Source organism: Pyxicephalus adspersus, chromosome 7 (genome assembly GCF_032062135.1).
Source record: "Pyxicephalus adspersus chromosome 7, UCB_Pads_2.0, whole genome shotgun sequence".
In the NCBI taxonomy this organism is placed as follows: Eukaryota; Metazoa; Chordata; class Amphibia; order Anura; family Pyxicephalidae; genus Pyxicephalus; species Pyxicephalus adspersus.
Window position 1 is genome coordinate 24,321,920 of NC_092864.1, and position 21,756 is coordinate 24,343,675.

General features: G+C 37.7%; 1 protein-coding gene across 1 annotated transcript; it reads right to left on the minus strand.

Moving 5' to 3' along the window:
• Window positions 1–1,616: 1,616 nt before the first annotated feature.
• NPTX2 (neuronal pentraxin 2) lies at window positions 1,617–21,317 on the minus strand. Its single transcript, XM_072417832.1, has 5 exons — window positions 20,428–21,317; window positions 16,272–16,488; window positions 12,445–12,689; window positions 3,718–3,897; window positions 1,617–2,761 (listed from the first exon to the last, which is right to left on the minus strand). Exons 1-5 carry the CDS (start codon window positions 20,863–20,865, stop codon window positions 2,534–2,536), a joined length of 1,308 nt encoding a protein of 435 aa, XP_072273933.1. The 5' UTR covers window positions 20,866–21,317; the 3' UTR covers window positions 1,617–2,533.
• Window positions 21,318–21,756: the final 439 nt, after the last annotated feature.

A 21,756-nucleotide genomic window follows, 5' to 3' on the forward strand; every position in this document is an offset into this window, starting at 1 on the left:
TGGTGACCAATATATTCACATCTAGTCTGGAGGGTAATGTGACTTGCTGAAGCTCCTAATTTGAATGAGCACTTTGTCCAGCAAGACACTATGAGGTTTGGAGTGAACCACTACACTTCCATATGTGCATGTACATTAAGACACAGTTTGGGAAACCCTAATCTAAATTATTATCCAATTCATCCAATTATCCAATCCAATTATAGATTCTATGGGTTTATGCAAATTTGCACTTATTAGCAGGCCTGCTATAATAACACATTTCATCATATATATCTCCTATTTATATCAGCTATTGACCAGTCATTAGCTTTGATCAATATATAATGTCAAATAATGAATATTTTCTAATACAGGGATGCCCATCAAGGAATTAAAACACATAAAAGTTATCTTCCAAAAAGTACACCACTGTTGCAGGTCTTCTACACCTGTTTCCTGATTGTCTATCCCTATCAATAGGCAACAACCTACAAAAAGCAACATGATGCAGAAGAGTACACATTACACCGTCTAGTGACAACTTGGAATTTTTCAAAAGACAACTTAGGTAAGAAACCATCATCCCAATGGAGAATTCCTTTAAGGGAATTAGCCATGTTTTATTAAACAATATATTTAGATGTATTTATTTATTTCATTTATAATATTAAATAGCAGCACTTACAGATAGAATATTTATTTTATATATTAATAAAAATTTTAAGAAATGTGTTCACCATCCATCGGCAAACAATTTATTTACACGATTTGGAGCTGTTAAAGGTTAATAAATATATATATCTTTTTTCTATTTAAATAACAAAATTATTTGCACTGGTTTGTACTACAGAAATTAAATGGGTACAAATATGCTACAGTGAATATATCCAGAGACAAGCCAGCCTAGGGAAAGCTGTGGCTGCCATATAAGTCAAGGATGAGACTGTAAAAGCCACCTATGAGGGCATTATGAGGAAATCCATAGTAAATATGCATTTTTTCGTTAAGAACAAACTGAATGGGATAGAATCAACAGCAGTAATACTGCTTAGCTTTGGGAACATTCGGTGGGTAGACCTGGACTGCTGGTCTTCCAGCTAAAGACAATGGCCATAAGCCATTGTGTGTTGGTGAGGGTTCTTTACCCCCTGTGCACAGTCCATATCTGACCACCAAATACTGAAAATACATTTAGTATGGGTGCTAAAATTTTATAATTTTGATACAGCTCCACTTTTCAAAAAGTGTTCATAAGATCTGCAATGGTGTAAAAAAGGTATTTTTTTAATTCAGTTATGCTTTGTAAATTGTTGTAGGCACTGACTCTCTCCTATAAACTACTTTATTTATTCCTATACTTTACTAAAATTTATAGGAAGCTAGGCAGGACACTCATTAGGAAACTCAAATCTATTTGGAAAAGAAAACAGAAATGGGTTCAATCCAGTTGAGTAAATTTTTTTAGTGATTTTCCATCAGTAGTACACCAGGTATCTTATATTAATAATCTTGTATTGGGATAACAAGACTTTTTTAGGGCCACCTACAATATTGTGTGACTTTAAGGCTAAAAGTTACAAAATGTAACCTTTTTCTTCATTGAGTTACCAGTTATAGATTTTTTTTTTTGAATATGAGTTTTACGGTTATAAAAAATGATATTGAATAGGCCTGAATGGTATAAAGATGCAAGGAATAAGGAATTTGGATTTAAAGACCCCATCCTTTGTTTAAAGGACCAATAAACTTATACTGAAAATAATATTATGTAAAAGGGCTACTAATTTATTTTGTGCTTATCATTTAGAGGGAATGTCCAACTTCTTAGTTGAATGCTTTTTAGGTCATACAAGCAATTTACTATACTGAAAATTGTATCAAACTTTGCACTCGCATTTGTTATTTTAAAAAGCATGAAAAGTAATAGTAAAAAAAGCCCTTTTGGATTTTTTTTTATTAAATTACTTGTGTAGTAGGCATAACCTGGGGGTGAGATTGGAGTGTGTGCTTTGGTTACATACAGTATTTTGTGCTATGTTTCCTCTATGGGATGGGAAGTCAATATGTGTTCATTACTCCCTATTGGCCCACCCTAATTTTACAATTTGGAATCCCAAAATGTGGATATTTTTATCCACAAAGAATATTTGTGGATCCACAAAAAGTATTTAAATCTCTTTTACATAAACCAGTTTATAAAAATGATAATTATATGTATTAAAATAAACATATATGTTTAATGATCCTTTAACACACTGTAGCTAAATAAATTAAGTAATCAGTAAATAAATATTTCTATCTCCAGGAAAATTGTAATGGCTTTTAAAGGCCACAAGTGAGTTTGAAGGCTCCAGTTACCCTCTGGATGTAAGCACTGATAGCACAACCTCGTGTGGCCTTTTATTTTAGCAATAGGATCCACTTTAGCTGCAACTCACTGTTTTTCATGGGTAAAAAAAAAACATTTGAGCAAATAAGTGCATTGTAGGATAGGTAACCTCCTTAGAGATTGTCTCCAAAAAGGTGGGCACTTAAGTGGAATGGGTTTTGGCTATAAATCTATCAAACGTTCTTCGCATGGTTCCAAGGGTAGTTTTGTTGCCCCTCCAAAAACATCAACATTGTTATCGGCCCAGGGGATGATATTGCCAGGCATGTTGGTTGAACAGTTGGCTATGTTCACTATGTCTTCAGATTTTAGGACACGGTCCCAGATATTGAACTGGCTCAACTCTCCAACAAAGGCTTGTGTGGCATCAAATCTTCCTCCAACGGTATCCTTCAGAAGAAAAATGTAAAAAATGTTATTAAATAAAAATTCAAAATATAATTGTGCAATGGAAATCTACCATTTGTACAATGTTTAGGATTAAGTTGCCTTTACTACTACAGCCAGGTTGTAATGTTAAAACTGAATGTATCCAGTCAGTGGTGGACTGCAACAAGTAGATTATTAGTGCGACTTTACACATGACCCCCTTCTCATTGTAAAATCTCCTCAATTAAACACAGTGTTTCAACAACTTCGAAAACTGCTATCTTGAGCCTAAAGAACTAAGCAGTTTCAATGTTTTTGTTCTTACCTGATCACCATATAAATAATGTTCTGAGATGTTTGATTAAATATTTATACAGAATGCTTAACAAATGCAATTCCTGTTGACAATTTTGAGAAAGTAGACAAAAACAAAGGAATAAACCATGATTAAAAATAAATCCCACTGCTATCTGAAATGAAAAGCATAAAAAAGTGTATTTTCCTAAATACCAAACAAGTCATATGGCCATGGTTGAAATAAGCAGCCTGAACACCCCCTAGCAGGATCAGGTCTCTTGGGCGAGAGCCATGTTTGCATATTAAAATGAAATGTTCATAGTCTAGTAGTAAATGTTCTGATTACTGTTGATCTGTTTTATACTTGGGATATGTATCAAACATTCCTAGTATGGGGAATCTATACAATACCCCATAGTACTTTAGACCTTATGGGGGGCACGTTTGCTGCTATTGATGTTGTCCTTCTCTTTGAATCACATACTCTCTAAATCTATAAAGTAATGATGTAAAGAGTTTATTTATTGGCAGATCCAGTTCAATGTAATTATATTTTAGGATTAATAAAAAATTGATTGAAAATTAGACACCACATTGAAAGCAGTTTGACTGTGTTTTTTTACATTTGCTTTTTTACAATTTGAGTCATGAGGATAGTTAAATTTACACTTTGTACCCACCTGTTCCTGTCCAAGAATAAGAATTCCATTTGGTTTAATTGGATGCCATGGGGCTAAGTTTTCCCCTGAGCCAAGCTTGACTCCATCCAGATATGCTTCCCACATTCCATCTCTGGTTGTCCATGTGATGCAAATATGATGCCATTTTCCATCCCCAATAGAGAATGGTAGCTGAGCCACCTGCGCAAAAATAAGGAAAGAAAAATGATTGAAGTCTCCACACGGATGGCTTTTTTTACCAGTCATAGCAGGCTAATTTCCTCTACTTACCCCTGGGACAAGTAGTTTAAGTATGAAAATTGGTGTAAAGGGAATTACGATATTAAGCACGGCAACCAATGGGATGCTCGCATTGAGTTTCTAGCACAGGGCAGGTTAAATATAAAGTGGGTACCATAATTCTATTTTACTTACTGTTATTATAATCATTCAAGCAAAAACCTTCTCAAATTTAAAAACCTATAACCACTAAAAATGTATTGTTGTCAGATCAAAATACTTCTACTTCATTCTACTACATCCTCATTAATACTGTATTTCTTCAGTGCATTACTGAATACTTTTAAAAAGTACCTATTATCACCCAGAGTACCCATTTTCACCCACTTATTCTGCCCACGTTTTTATCTTTATTCAAGTATAAAACATTATAAAATGTTAATTATTATAATTAGATTATGTTATAAAATAATATAATATTAAAGTTTTTATCTTTATTCAAGTATAAATCATTGCATAGGAATAATTTGTAATGCCTTAATCAGCCAGCAGGTAGAGCTCTAGTCTCCTTTTTGACATGTGTAGCAGTAATACTCTTAGCTGTGCTGGAAAAAGTCTGCGTACTTATCAAAGACTGAACCAAATTTTCCCCCATTTCTTATATTTATGGTTGAGGTTCATAATTTTTTAAACTTGATTTCCCTATCAAAAAACGGATGTCACCATGGAAAACAAGGAGAAGAACTCCCAGTTGGTGTCCTATTTGCCCATTTTTCAAATAAGTGCCTGGTTTTAAGTGATGCATGATGATTTATGTATACCCTCCCACACCTCAAAGAAAATGACATAGCTATTACATTACATTACACATGGAAAATAACATTACACAACGACAGACATAACCAAATGGCCCTTTTTTAAAGGCATTGGAATTGTGCGTTTGGCAAAAAGTCTGGAGATGTTATTTATAAATCAAATAGAGGCTTCATCAAGCTGTGAAGCTGTGTGCTTTTTTTTTTAATGCATACTATACTAGCATTGGGTGGATGGAACCCCCTATGGTTTTCACTACATTAACTGACCCATGTTATCCCACCAGCACACATTCAGGCAGCTGTTTGTCAATCATACATGGCAGAGCTGTTATTTCAAACATCCCTTTACTTGTATCATTGCTACATTCAATACATACATTGCCTGGCCAAATAAAAAGCCTGTGGGGCAGTCTTATGATCTCGAGTTGTCTTGGTTGATAAGGTCTAGGTTTAACAATGTCCAAAAAGTGATGTCAGCTGGCTACCTGAAAATATTGAATGACCAGGTTTTCCATCAATATATATTTTTTTCTTCCTTGATGGCATGGGCATGTTCCAAGACTCAAATTGCAAGAGTGATTTAACGAGCATGGATTTGCCACCACAATCCAGACCTTATAGCCACTGAGAATTTTTGGCATGTGCTGGAAAAGACTTTACACTATGGTTCAACTCTCCCACAATCATTGAAGGATCTTTCCGAAAAAAAAGTCTGCAACTCTGGGGTGACAAAATTGTTGTGACATTGCATAAGCCTATAGAAGCAATACCACGAAGAATGTGTGTTGTAATCAAAGCTAAAGGTAGTTCAACTAAAAATTAGAGTGTGTAACTTTTTTGGTTGTTGTATAGGACAGTGCATATTGAATAGAAGTACCATTCACATGTACATGCAGCTCAATGGCACAGTAGGTTTTATTGTTCCTAATTGCACAGATATTCATCCTTGTACATATATATATATATCAGTACAGTATGCCACTAAGGGAGCTACAGTCCTAGTGGCATACTGCATTGTGGTGAAAATACTCTCAATTCCATAAACTAAAAAGAAAATAATTTGTCAATCCTTTTACATCACTGTTTATCTCATCCTTTATTTTTTCATTTTATAAATCACTGGTATTTGGATTTTTTAAAAAAATCAATTACATCATTGACCTACATGAGAAAAGAGTTATTGGTTTCTGCAAAGAATACTGATGTATTTGCAGCAGCTTAAGAATAGAGATGTAGAATTCTGCATATACCAAATTAGGAAATATTTTGCTGTCCTAAAGACTTTCACCTATGATATCTGCTTAATACCATTGTATCAAATCAAGAGATTTGTTACTTTTCAACATGTATTTACAAAGGGGTAGGGCAATGGAGGAACATAATTGGTTGGGATAGAGAGTGGTGCAAAGGTAAATATAGGTGATTAAACTTTAAACAGACTCTGTCTTTTCCCCTAATGGTGGTCAAGTTCCCTTTTGTACCTAAAAGTTGTCTAGGGGTGATGCAATGGCACAGAGCCTGTTAAATTACTCTTCATGGTGCACCAGAAGTAGTGATGTAGTTTGACACAGCCTGGTTCCAAAGCTCCAAAGCTTTCTTAACTAATTCAAATTCCTTTTACCAACTGCTATTGCTGACATGCCGATTTCTTACCAAAAGCTCCAACCTTGGAGTATTTTTTTGACGTCTATATTTCAAAATATATTTTCAAAATTCTCTACCAGGGCTCGGTAGAGCACTTCCGTACTGGGCCCAATCAAAACTTTCTAAAGGTGACCCTGTTCGCTCCCTCGCCTACCAGGGTAAGTGTCTTCTAATGCTATTTTCAATCACCTTTAACAAGGGTAAGTGTACACATGTAGGTATTCCTGCTCTCTGATTAGCCATTAAAGCATCAATGTCGACTGTATAGCTCATGGCACTACTGGGGAAAAATTTAGCTCAACGGTTCACTTTGTTGGTGGCAATGGAGAGGGCATTTAAATATGGATAGAGTAGACCTATGGACTACTACCCCTGTCTTTGTTACTGTTGACAAAAGTAAATCATGTGCTTCACATTACAAATTCTTTGCCGAGTAAAGCATTCACAATTTTACTGTTTAGATTTTTTTCACCAGTACATTTAAGGAAGGGCAGAAATGTATAACATACCATCATGACCATTAAAGCCCAACTTCCTCCACTGGTCCAACCAATAATTTTGCATTAGAAAGAAAAGATTTCAGTCTCCCTGCTTCTTTACAGAATTCTATTGCTCTACCTCTTTATTGAGCTGTGAATTTCTAAAGCCCCGAAACGGTTTACAAGTGCTGCCAGCTGTGGGAATACATTTGAAAAGCTTGAATTTACAGCAGCCTGTGGGATCTGTATGCATTTCTGGCATGCTGTGAAAATACAGACCATCTGAATGGTAGCGCAGGTCTCCTAGCAACATTACTACTACACGCCATGGGACTATATGTTTACGGGTTTAATAAATGATTGACAAAACACTATATAGCGCCATATTGAAAACACCATTCTTACATGATATTTCTTTAAATACAGTAGAACATGCAATAGTAACCAATTTTTGCAGTAGTTAAAACCATTTGCTTCCTCAGCAAAGTATACTAATTCTTCTAGGTCCACTGTTGTATTTTGATAACTGTACAGTATTTGGTGAATACAACATGTAATCATTGTTTTTAGTATAATACTTTTTTTTATTTACATAAATGTATTTACAGGTAGTCCCCGGGTTAAGGACATCTGACATACGAACGTCTCCTAGATACGAACAAGCTTCTCTGCTCGCTGTGTGCAGAACGGAGGCTTGAAGGGGGGAGGGGAGCAGTTTGCATGACTTGCAGAAGACATCTTTTGCTAAACACAGCTTAGGTTGTAGGTGATCTTAGGGGGTTGAGCTCTTTCTGCAGCCTCTTGTAACTCTTTAATGACCAAAACAAACTCTGCAGTTGTTTCTTTTTGCATATCAAAGTGAATGAATGTCTGGGCTCCATAAAGACTTTTTTTTTTGCTTTGTTTGCGATTAACTCACAGAGAGGATTTTATGCAGTAAGTGACTAATAATTTTTTGAGACAAATGTCTGTCCTAATTGCATTTATTAAAATAATGTAGCTGTTCCGACTTACATACAAATTCAACTTAAGAACAGACCTGCAGTCCCTATCTTGTATGCAGCCCGGGGACTACCTGTATATATTTTGCTACAAACAAGCTACCCAGCTGAAAAATAATGGTAACAGCCTATGGTTGAAATGATCTATAACATCGCTATAGTAGAAGCTTGGAGAGAAAGAAGCGCTGCTGAGAAGACACAGATTAGCGTTCCTACTAACCAGCAGAGCTGTGCAGGAAAGCACCCTGTTCTTCTCCCAGCTGATAGTGACTTAACAAACCATAGTTGGTGACCTGAGGTTTTTTTTCCTTGAACATTCTTAGGAATCAAAAATACCTGCTGCAACACTAAATTGTGACATTCAATCCATTTTTCCCCTTATGAACCTATCCCTGCAGAGTTGCTATGGGTAGATCTGCACCCTAGCCAGTTACACAGAATAAAAGCAATATAAAATGTCCAGGAAACAATACCTAAATAGCTGTGGTCACAAGACTACCCTTTATTGTAATGAACCACCTCTATAGTAATGTAAAAACGAATACAATCCATATGCAACCGATATCCGCTTGATATTTGTATAATACAATACAATAAAAGTTCATAAGCCAAATCAGACATTAGATATCTTTATGTTTAATATTAGTAGAGAATTGTTAACTATTGGTAATAAACAATTGGTTATTCGTTGCACAATTGAATTGGTTAATAATGGTTTTCGAAGGAGAGAGAAAAGCAAAATGTCCCTCTGTCTAATGAAACTTTAAATGTCCTTATCTGACTACAGAACAGGCGAGAAGGTGGAGCAATTACTTATCATTTTGCTTCTGTGACTTCTTAGGTTGAGCTACTGAGGTCTGCAGAAAAAGCTTTTAGTGATACCCTAAAGAATGGCTTTAAAAAAAGCATATATTATTTCATATTTACCTTACCTAAACAAATGACTTTGTGCTCAGATTATGATAAAAAAAACTACAGGAAATTGCATATTGTGCCCTTGGTAGCAACATACTTTGTAGAAGAGTAATTGATGACATTTTTCATATCAGTAAATTCATGCCAAATGTTATGGATTCTTTCCATCTGTCTAAATGAATCATCACATTTTAATTGGTATTTCTGAATTTATTATCCTGGTTTGGGGAATATAAGCCCGCAAAGAGGTGTTTGATGTGGACATAGCTTTGCAGATCTGTCGAAAATCATTCTGTAGCAAACTGTGGTATCTAGAAGGTCTCTCTGTTGTAGCTGAGGCTGTTCTAAGAAAGGGACAAGAGGAGATTTCACCCTGGACGCAGAAAAAAAAAGCCCAGATATAATCACGTAAGTATTATAGTGGATAGCTGATGTTTCAAACAGCTTGTATCCAAGGCCCCCCACTTTCTACAAACAGAAGAGCTGTTTTACTTAAGACATTATTCCCTTTCATGTGATATAAAAAGTATATGTCGACTCCAAACCAAAATTTTATTTACATTCTTCTGACTTTCCTGTTAACTAAGTATTTTTCTATCAAGATCTTCATACACATATTTTTACTATTGTACAGTTGACAATCGATAATCCGTTTCATTCAGTTTCACGGCATGAATTTCGGATCGCATTTTTAATACAGGGGCTGTAGTCCACAGTTTGGCCACTAATGTTTTGATGGCGCTGTTCTCTAGAAACAGCTGTTAGATCTTGCTTGCTACACTAAATACACGTTGAGACGTTCCTGCTGCCTGCTCCCTGGAACTGTGCCAGATGTCCGAGGGTGCTGCGAGAGGAAGGCTGGCCTGTGTGTGGAGGTATACAAGTATAAGTATAACTTTCAAAAATCCGGAATTTTCGAAAAGCCGGCACTCCTCGGGTCTGGAGGTTGCCGGATTTTTGAATGTGAACTGTATGTTACTCCAGTGGGGGATATTTATACCTGTGTTTCCTTGTGTGCTCTTTAACAATATCAGAAACACCTGATGATCCTGGTTATACTTTACTTCTACCCCTTTCTTTCAGTCCTTTATAACAGCCAAAAACACTCACATATTCTATGGACACTGGAAGCAAAGGCAAGAATAGGTACCTGGGCCTCATATCTGGCATGTGGGCTCCTACCCCTACCCTCTTCCTTGTTTCACCTGTTTTCCCTTCTATTCTTCTTTTTTTTTCTACTATTCTTTTTTTTCTTCCCAAACCATTCTCTTGATTGATTACCACACTACAATATAAACCTAACCCTCTCCAAAGGGTCCACCAACCTTTACTAATTTACATGACACCATTATTTCACTTACTTACAAAAAATCAGTAGAATCTAACAATGGACCACAAATTGCATTATGTATATCTTGTTTCATTTCTCATTTCAGTATTGACTGTAAGGATAAAAAATTGCTTTTGCCACTTATTTTAACTAGTGTAATCTGTACTCTTTGGGTTTGTAAAACCCAAACATAAACTAACTCTTTAAATGTAGTGAAGAGAATAATGCCACTACAACAAGCCTTTACCATCAAAGTTTGCTACACTGCTGGGCCATACCATCAGTAATGCACCAATGTCTCCTGGAGGGGGCTTTAATGCCTCGGGGTCCAGTGGTCCTAACTACAACCTTCCCGCTTTTGCAGTAAACCAGGGGATAGATCATTAAGTCAAAGTCGTGCTCCTGCCAATTCTTTACAAGTAAGGAAGCACTTGTAGGCAGTTGGTGTCTGATGGGGCAATAGCAGAAAAGGGAATGCAAGTTGGACAGTGGCTATATGCCAATTCCAAACCCTAAGAGATGGAGGTGTGAAAGTGCTCTTGAAGATAAATCTATTGAATTTTTTTACAAACAATGCATCTCAGTCTCTAGTAACTGATGGGGTTATGGAAGTACCTTCCATGCAAATTGGGCAGCTTCAATGTCAATTGCAATCCTTATAAATGTTGATTAAAGGGATGGGGATCCAAAGCTGCTCTTGAAGATGAATCCATTGTATTTTATTCAAAGGATACATCAAAGTTTTTGGTGCTTGATGAAGCTATGGCTATATCAATGTCATCTGAAGAGCTGGGGGTCCATATGTGCTCACAAAGATGCATTATTTGTACTTTATACTCTCTGAAGAATCAAATCACTGCTTTAGAACTTGCCAGATCCCTAATTGTCTGTAGAGTCAGACTTTCACTTGTCCAGATCCTAAGTCCAAGTGAAGTGTGTGAGAGTGTGGAGTTTACATATATACCTATATATCAATGGGGCAAATGGCATTTGACATAAGCAAGTTTGATTAATACAGGAGACAGGCCATAACTTTGAATTATGGCCAATGCTACACCTCACATATAGTTGACCAAAAACGAAAGAAGGTCCACCTAAAGTTTTTGGCCCAGCTTGTAAAATCCCTGAATTGCTGACCAGTTCTTGCCAAAAGACACCCCAGTCCATTGTTAGGGTGTCTTCTCCTAAAATTTGCTCTGCGTTCCACAGGATTCCTTCCAGAAACATAGTGATAACATGCTTGCTTAGGGCGGAAGGCGGGTCAGGAAAGTATGAATCTAACTTTTCTCATTTTAGGTGCCTTATTCATCTACTCATACAAGGTTGGGCCATCTCAAATACACAGTGGGCCAAAATGAAAAATTTGGACAAAGTTGCGGCCCAACCTTGATATTTATTGAACAAAAATTTATTGAGGAAGGTCACTAATGAATGTCAACAGAGGAGAGAGAGAGAGGAAGAGGGAGCGCTTGTGGGGGATCCTGGGATTTGTAGTATTAGCGGTGCTTGCACTGTCTACCGGCAGTCCAGCTCTAGTAGACATTTGGTATTTTCTCACGGGCCAAATATAATTACAGTGTGGGCCAGATGTGGCCCACGGGCCTGAGTTTGACACCCCTGTACTAATAGTAAGTGATTGGGGGGGTCCTAATGAGTGTATATTAAGTGAAAGAAATTTAGAAAATTATAGACTGGCCACCAGACAGAACTCTGCATTTGAGCCCAATTTAGCCATTCTGAATAACATCTAATAAAATATCATACACATAGTAAATACATTGAGTTCAGATAGACTGTAAGAGGAACAGTGAAGAACAGCACAACTGTATATAAAGAGACAGACAAAGGCAAATATGGCCAGCTCCTTGTCCATATATAATCACAAACAATACATAGAATCCTACTTTGAAACCCCTTATGTCACCAAAGGTCATTGGTGTTGAAATATCTAGACTAATTTAAACATTTTCAGCTTTGATCAATAAACTAAAAATAATGAAATGTTTCAGATTGACAGTGAGGCCTAAAAACTAAGAAAGTGCACATGCGTGCTTTCTTTGTCCAATGCTGAAATGTTGTTGAAAATTCCCATGACATGCAGAATTGTGGGATAAATGTGCTCATATGGTGGTTTGTAATTATTCTTTATATCAAGCCTTATACAATACTATGCATTCCATTTATTAGCATTATTAATAATAAAACATTATCAATATCTTATTATCTTTATTAAAATATGATCTAATGTTTTTTTAATTCTTCAAGCTAATGTAATGTATTGTTTAACAATCTATCAATGTTAATTATTTTAGAAATGTGCCTACCTTGTCATTAATTAAGAGTTCGATTGGGTGATTCCCCCATTCAATCAGCACGATCTCATTAGCCTGGCCCTGCACAGCGTAGGAGAATGGGGTTCCAATTCCAGGCGAGGCGCTGGACTTCAGCCACATACAGATTGTGAAAGCAAACAGCTCAGGCAGAGTCTTTTTAATCTTGCCATACAAATAATTGGTACGAAGTGGGAGGGAAACCTTAAAGTCATCTGGTGATTTGAATGCACTGCTCCCTGTTAGAGTACAAAGAAAGAAAAGGAAAAATGTTACATCACGGGTCTAACACTTGAGCATTAATAATGAAAAAATGAAAAAAACAGCATGTACTCTTTTTTAAAGAATCAGAATGTTAGATGTTATATTAACCTGCAGCCTTACAGAGCTGAAATGTTAAAAAATAGAGACTAGAACATTGCAAATTATCTTTTACCTACTTCCCATGCAATCATGCTGATCGACAAAACAACATACAGAAAATGTAATAATGTTGGTAATTCATTGGGAGCCGGGTTGAATTTTAAAGGAAATACTCGTCTGAATTTGGTTTTGCATTTTTCAGGCATTTATTCACTGTTTGCTAGAGACATGCCTACTAAATATTTCAAATAGCTATAAAATGTACACCAAAAATAGTCAGCCATCCTTTGTGTATCTGTTAGCCATTTATTTTTAATTTGGGCAATTAGAATCTTTCTGCACAGTCTAAGTCACTTTAAAAAGGAAAACACAATCTGTTCTACTTTCCACTTACATAATGGGCTGTAATGGCAGATCAAAAGCTCTTTGCACCTGGTAATATATTAATGCTTTTCATCTTCTTCCTACTATAAAAATATGATCTGTGAATGATGGGAATCTGCCTGGAACAAGTACTATATATATATATATATATATATATATATATATATAAAACATGCAGAATGGCACACTACCATTATGTACAAAGTTTTATTGAACTTTCTAGGGCATAGGAACCCTTGGGGGAAGCAGCACAACCTTGAACACCTTCAATGGAAATAACTTGACATGTGTTCTATGCAGTAGTCCCCATTGAGCATCAATGTATTTTAATGTGGTACTGCAATGCTCCATGTCACCAGCAGGTGGTGGTAGAAGCAAGATCTCCTATTGCAGATCTCTGAACAGAGAAAAATCCTAAGCAGAGATCAATGCAGCAATATTTCTTTGTCAGCCCCTTTAAGCCAAAGCTAAACAGAAATATTAGGATATATTCCAGTCAAATGAAAAACTTGCATATTTGTTTTTAATTATGATTTCAGCTGCATTGCAATGCTTTTGCTGTATTGCATCTTTGCTGCATGCACTTTGCCAATCACTGGGAAGTGGCTACAGTCCTATAAAAGCCTTGCTTATGGAGTTGATAAGTATGAAGATAGGTAAAGCCTATCCTTGGTCTTTTTTATCTTATATTTAACTCATCTTTCTTGATAAAGTAGTGAATCTGACATTCACCAAATATCCTCTGGTAGAGAATTAATTACTGCCATCGAAAACACGCAGATCTGCAAGATTCCCCAGCATAGAATATTTAGTGAATGTCAAATACATTATTATTATTATTATTATTAAACAGGATTTATATAGCGCCAACATATTACGCAGCGCTGTACATTAAATACATTGCCGTATAAATAGACCCCTAGGACTTGTTTTTATAATGTTTGAATATGATATCTCCTTTTTTTATTGATTTGTATTTCTACATCTGACCACAATATTGGATTGTTAAATTAATAAATACATGCTTACATACAACAAAAGCATTACATTCTTGCACTGCTACTTATTACAGTCTATAAAATGAGGCTTTCTGTGCCATGTAGCAATGTACGATATGGGGAATCCATGCTATGGGGACATCTATGCTATGGGGCTTTACATGCAATGGGACCAGCCATATGGAGCCATCCATGCTATATGGGCAATATTTGCTATGGGGCCATCTATGTTATACAGCTATCTATGCTATGGGGCCATCTATATTACAGAGCTATCTATGCTATGGGGCCATCTAAATTATAGGTCTATCAATGGTATGGGGCCATCTATATTATAGGTCTATCAATGCTATGGGGCCATCTATATTAAACAGCTATCTATGCTATGGGGATATGTATGTTATAGAGCTATCTATGCTATGGGGATATGTATGTTATAGGGCTATCTATTTTACGAGGCCATCTATATTATAGAGCTATCTATGCTATGGGGCTATGCTATGGGGATATGTATGGTATAGAGCTATCTATGCTATGGGGATATGTATGGTATAGAGCTATTTATGCTATTAGGGCATCTATTTTGAGGGGCTATATTTGTTACTGGACTATCCATGCTATCGGGCTATCTGTGCAATGTTTTTTTTAACATCTACTGGGCTTCTTGGTATTTTATTTAGAACATACAGTAATGCTGATGATAAATAATAGTTATCACAAACAGAGTACAGACTCTCAAAGCTTATAATTTTGTAATAAACCCATTGGCCCTGATTTATTAAAGCTCTTCAAGGCTGGAGACGAAACATTTTCATCAGTGAAGCTGGTTGATTCATAAAATTTAGAATGGATTTCTTAAACATCATTTGTTATTTGTTAGCAAATGTTTTCAATCTTGGACTAGATCCACTCCAGGTTTGCTGCATCACCCAGCTTCACTGATGAAAGTGTATTTAGTCTAGCCTTGAAGAGCTTGATAAATAATCAGTACAAATGAAGGTTCCGAGACTGACCAGCTTAGTGCTGTTCTGTATTTCTTTGCACTCAGCATGTACCATTGAGGTGTGTTTGAGCTGCAGGCAAAGCAGGTCACATGTAGCTTTTATTTGTCCCGCACTGTATTTGCCAATGCATTTTCAAATAAATAGTAAATGCAGCATTTGAATAGACTCCATCAACATAAACCATTGGAGTATTATGTTGCAAATACAATATCATACTTTATAGTTACTGAAGCATATCTGTCATAATAAAATATTGTGATGGGTTTTTACTGACTGTCAGCTAAAAAGGGCTAAAATGCTGTTATGCCAATCCAGCCTTCAAACAAGTGTGCAGAACAGGATCACCTTCTATGATAACTAGCTGCGTATTTCCTGCAGGTAAGTGGTCCAGAAAGTATAAAAATGACCAGACAACTAGCACTTTAGGAAGCAGGACAGCAATGGTCGTATAATTTGAATAGTTTAATTGATAGTATAATTTGAAAGTTTTTTGTAAAAAAAGATAACAGTTTGATCCAAAACCAAAAGAAACATGGAGCTATGGGCCCCATAGCAATGGATCTGAAGTAGCATTGGCATATATCTTACAAGCTACAATAAAAGCTCAGCATTGCTCCTTTATGTATATTTATTAAAGTGGACCTGTCACTGAGACATTATGGAAGCTGTCATTGCTGATATAGTTCTTAATGATACAGCTTGCCCGGTCGTTGTTCTCATCTTCTTCCTTTAACATGTTCTAAATCACTGACCCAGCACTGGTGTTCATCTAATTGTCACTGTTATCTACATGCTTGGGAAATTAGGAATGAGTTTGGAAATGGCAGTTTTCATCATTTCTCTGTGGTTGGCTCACTTTAAGAAGATAAAGAACATGGCCAAATGGGAAAACAACAATGCAGCTGAACAGATTTCAGCTCACTTTAGTCTGATGAGTGATGATAACATTTGTGGCTTGCCATGGCTTCCTGCACTTTGCACACCATCTGTGCTCTTTGTATCATTATTGTGATTTGTATGATGTTACATACAGGTGACCATAGCAATATTGATTATCCATCGATCATATTACCTTTCTCCAGCTCATGGACTCTTTCTAGGAGTGCTGAGAGGGCAGATTCTGTTTTATGCCTATGTGCTGCGCTCTCATTATGAAGAATGGATTTCTCATCTTCTAGTTCAGCCACTTTGTTTAAAAGCTGGTGCTCCAGGTCTCCCAGCCTCCTCTGGAGCATCTCTCGAAGATCATTAGGCAGAGCTGAATAGGACACGTTGGATCTCAGTTGATGCTTCAACAAGGAAAGACAAGAAATGACAAATCAATGAAGTATCTGGTGAGGAAGTCAGGTATCCAAATCCACAATCTGCCTTGTGCTGCATTTTTGGTATACTCATAAGTTACAGAATAAATTAAACATTTGTGGCACAAACCCTGTGCAGGCATAGGAAATCACCTGTAATACATTCTCCCTATTTGTCTGCTCATTGCCCTCCCTTTGGTGATCAGGTTTATGCCAATGCTGCAATATAGTTCTGAATGATTTATAAGGAATATTTATGAACAAAATGTGTACTAGCCACAGGTCTGTGCCCATATTGGCTCACATTCCTCCTCGTGCGATTATGCCAAGGATTATGATGTACTTACAATTTTAGAAGGCATTTGAAATAACTATGCCACTCACAGGGAATAAACGTATGCCCAAGAGAGTTACATGGCTTATGAAAATAATGAGTACACAACACAGCAAGACATTATCCTGGGCTGCCCTATTTATGCAACCGGATCCAAGTGTTTGATGGAGACCCGGCTGTATGAAACCTATCCTGACACCACAATGTGGTGGAAATACAGAGCGAGATGCCGGTTTGTGTATATATATATATAGAGAGAGAGATAATTAGAGAGAGAGGATTAGGAGAGGCACAGAAAATAGAAAGAAAGAAAGAAAGAAAGAAAGAAAGAAAGAAAGAAAGAAAGAAAGAAAGAAAGAAAGAAAGAAAAAAAAAAAGGCAAAGGGAGGGAGAGAGAGAGAAAAATGGAGTGAGACAGAAAGCATGACAGAAGAAGTAAAAAGAGAGAAGGATAGAGATTAAGTGTGAACAGGAAATATTGAGTCACAAATATAAATATATTGCAGCTGTTAATATTTCACTAATGTAACCTGAATTTTAACATTATTTAAAATCAAACGTGATGACAAATGTGGCATCCATCACAAAATGTGTTTTCATATCTCAGTATGTATAAACAAATACAAACACTTCTTCTCTTTTCCTTTCCCATTAATAAAAATAACACATCAGTCCCATATAATCGATCTCCTATAATGGTCTGAAACACCCTATTACCAAGCATTAAAAGTGTCATCGGACGCTAAAAGACTTTGTTGGATGTTAGCAAAGAGAAATTTTTTTCAGTTTTAGTCTCATTTCTATATTTTGACTATGAAGTTGTCACATTGAGTAAATATTCTATCCACCCCCATCCCCCAACCATTATTTCTTTATATTATATATACCCCTTGTCCATGGGATTTATTCACATTAGAAAACCAATGTATCATAGTAAATGTGTGATCAGATAAATAAAATCACCTTGTAATATATGTGGTGTACATATCACTATAAAAGTATTATTTTGCCTTGCTAAAGATCTGATGTAATGACCATAAATCCCCTGATAATAATAATATTATCATTGGATTGTACGTATACCCGGCATCCCTATAGATCTCTGTATGCTCCCTATTCTATGTGTATGTGTCGCCTATATTGTATAAGGGGCAATGAAGCCAGGGATTACACAGGCAGGCAATGTGTGAATGGAGCTGTAATTCAGCACTATGGGCAGCCCCTTGGTGGTCTCTGGTGATGGCTGAGCTGTCCCTGGTGCTGAATTGGGGTTGGTATTCATTCTTTCTGTGTGTTAGCTCCATGTAGAGCTAAATGGTGCACTGAAACCACCAGCCCCATGAGTATTTCAGTGCAGAGGATGAATGGAGGGGCAGGCAGAGTGTCCAGAAATGTGAATGGGAAGAGGATTACTTTGCTATGTATGCAGACCATTGAGGCACTGACAGGGCTGTACTATCCACATAGAGGAAAGGCTGGAGATGTCATGAAGCACTGATAGCACCATAATATACATAAGGAGTAAGGACTAAAGCTTTCATGCAGCACTGACAGCATCATATTATACAAAAAAAATAAAGCACTGACATCAATGTTCTTATCCACATGAATTAAAGACCCAAAAAAAGTACTGACAGTGCCATAACATAGGCTAAAAATAAAGACCACAGTTCTTATAAAGCAGTGGCACCACTCCTATTATTAACATTGAGTAAAGACCCCACAAAGTACTGGTAGCACCATATTACCTATAATGACTAAAGATGTTAGGAAGCACTGATAGCACCCTACTATCCAATTAGGTAAATACCCATAGATCTCATACAGCACGGACAGCACTATGCTACACACAAAAAATAAAGACACCATAAAGCACTGACAGCATCATGCTATCCACAGGGACTTAAGACCCTAAAAAGCACTGACAGCACCCTATTATCCACAATCATTAAAGATTTCATGCAACACTGATATTACCACATTACCCACAAGAACCCATTAAGCACAGATTGAACCATATTATTCGCAAGGAATAAATACCTCTATCAAGCACCTACAGCACCCTTCTACCAATAAGAACTGAAGACCCAATAAAGCACTGACAACACCCTTATACCCCCAAGGAATGATGACCCTATAAGGTACTGACAGCACGCTACTACCCACAAGCACCAATAACCCCATCAACCACCTAGAGCCCCCTACAGCCCATAAGGACTGAAGATGTGATACAGCACCCAAGACCCCATCAAGCACTGGCAGCACCCTAATACCAGCAAAGGCTGAAGACCCCATAAAGCACCTACACTGCCCAACAACCCACCAGGACTGATGACCCCATGCGGCACTGACAGCACCCTACTACCCACAAGAACTGAAGACCCCATAAAGCACTGACAGCACCCTGCTACCCCCAGGGACTGATGACCCCATAAAGCACTGACAGCATCCTAATACTCACAAGAACTGAAGACCCCATAAAGCACTGACAGCACCCTGCACTGAAACCACCAGCCCCATGAGTATTTCAGTGCAGAGGATGAATGGAGGGGCAGGCAGAGTGTCCAGAAATGTGAATGGGAAGAGGATTACTCTGCTATGTATGCAGACCATTGAGGCACTGACAGGGCTGTACTATCCACATAGAGGAAAGGCTGGAGATGTCATGAAGCACTGATAGTACCATAATATGCACAAAAAATAAAGCACTGGCATCTATGTTATTATCCACATGAATTAAAGACCCAAAAAAGTACTGACAGCACCATATCATACACAAAAAAAAAAAAAAAAAACATTATCAACATTGAGTAAAGACCCCACAAAGTACTGGTAGCACCATATTAGCTCTAACGACTAAAGACTTTAGGAAGCACTGATAGCACCCTACTATGCAATTAGGTAAATACCCATAGATCTCATACAGCACTGACAGCACTATGCTGTACACAAAAAATAAAAACTAAAGACACCATAAAGCACTGACAGCAACATGCTATCCACAGGGACTTAAGACCCCAAAAAGCACTGACAGCACCCTATTATCCACAATCATTAAAGATTTCATGCAACACTGATATTACCACATTACCCAGAAGAACCCATTAAGCACAGATTGAACCATATTATCCGCAAGGAAAAAATACCTCCATCAAGCACCTACAGCACCCTACTTCCCTTAAGGACTAATGACCTCATCAAATACTGACAGCATCCTAATACCTGCAAAGGCTGAAGACCCCATAAAGCACCTACAGCAGCCAACAACCCACCAGGACTGATGACCCCATGCGGCACTGACAGCACCCTACTATCCACAAGAACTGAAGACCCCATAAAGCACTGACAGCATCCTAATACCTCCAAGGACTGAAGACCCTATAAAGTACTGACAGCACCATGCTACCCCCAGGGAGTGATGAGCCCATAAAGTACTGACAGCATCCTAATACCCCAAAGGACTGAAGACCCTATAAATCACTGACAGCACCCTGCTACCCCCAGGGACTGATGACCCAATAAAGTACTGGCAGCCCCCCACTACCCCCCAGGACTGAGATCTGTACCCAGCAGGTCCCAGGACTTGCTCTCACCTCCAGGTTCTCCAGCCTATCCTTCAGGGTCTGCATGGTGCGGCTGAGTTGATCGATGATCTGGCTGGGATCTCGGGGTAGATCCCCCATGGTGTCTTTGCCCCCACTTTTCCCGGACACTTTCTTCCAGGATCCATGCTTGCCATCCTCGGAGAGGGTCTCGCAGTGGCTCAGCTTGGCAGTCAGCTCCCGGATGGCATCTTTCTGGTTGCCGATGGTCTCTTTCTGCTGTAAGATTGTCTCTCGGAGCTGGATGACGGTAGATCGGAGCTCTTCTTCTGGGGTAACACTAAAGCATGGCATGGGGCATCCAGGGGTGGCATCAGGGGGCAGAGCTGTACACACAAAGCGTTCTCCCGCGTTGTCCTGCTGTTGTTTGATGGTGTTACCCTTTGCCAAGGCTAGCAGGCAAATCCCCCCAATTATTAGGGCAAGCATGCCGACTACTACAACTCCACAGAGGAGGCTGCGAGCCCGGGACTGTATTGTTGGAGGTGTTGGGGTGACGATGATGAGGGGACCTCTGGGCTTTGACGCAATCTAACTAGTTAGAAGTGTGTACCAAGAAGCGTCAGGTTGGCTGCGATGCTGCAAGCACTCTCTGGCTGTTCTGTACGATTCTCTCCAGCGGAGATCAGCAATGCCTCAGCTAAGCTCGCAGCCTCATATTAAAGGAGCAGCACCAGCAGGCGTGTCGGCACTGACAGCTTTACCCCCATGCACACGTCATCCATGTGTGTGCACATCAAGCTGAGAATGTTTGCTGCTGGTGTGAAAGAAACTACTTCATCCATTGTCTGGAGACACTTTACTATATGACAAATCCATTTCTACAACTCATAGCAGTGTGAATCTCCTCTGATGTGACTGCAATGCCAGGCAGACAATACTTCTTTATTTCTCTATATTATATACACTCCATGTCCATGGGATTTATTCACATCAAAAAACCAATGTATAATAGTAAATGTGTGATCAGATAAATAAAATCACCTTGTAATATATGTGGTGTACATATCACTATAAAAGTATTATTTTCCTTTTCTAAAGATCTGATGTAATGACCATTAATCCCCTGATAATAATAATGGGATTTATTCACATTAAAAAACCAATGTATAATAATAAATGTGTGATGAGAGATATAAAATGACATTGTAATATATGTGGTGTACACTATAACACGCATTTACACTATAAAAGTATTATTTTGCCCAGGGGTGCTCACACTTCTTTGGCTTGAGAGCTACTTTTTAAATGACCAAGCCAAAATGATCTACCAACAATATAAATGCTAAACATATATTTATTTATTTATATATTTACTGA

Excerpts from the sequence above, each read along its gene's own strand:
- NPTX2 (XM_072417832.1), bottom strand. The coding sequence starts at position 20,865 with ATGCTTGCCCTAATAATTGGGGGGATTTGCCTGCTAGCCTTGGCAAAG. Across the intron at positions 12,690-16,271 it reads AGTCCATGAGCTGGAGAAAG|GGAGCAGTGCATTCAAATCA; the intron begins GTAATATGATCG and ends GTACTCTAACAG. Across the intron at positions 2,762-3,717 it reads TTATTCTTGGACAGGAACAG|GATACCGTTGGAGGAAGATT; the intron begins GTGGGTACAAAG and ends TTTCTTCTGAAG.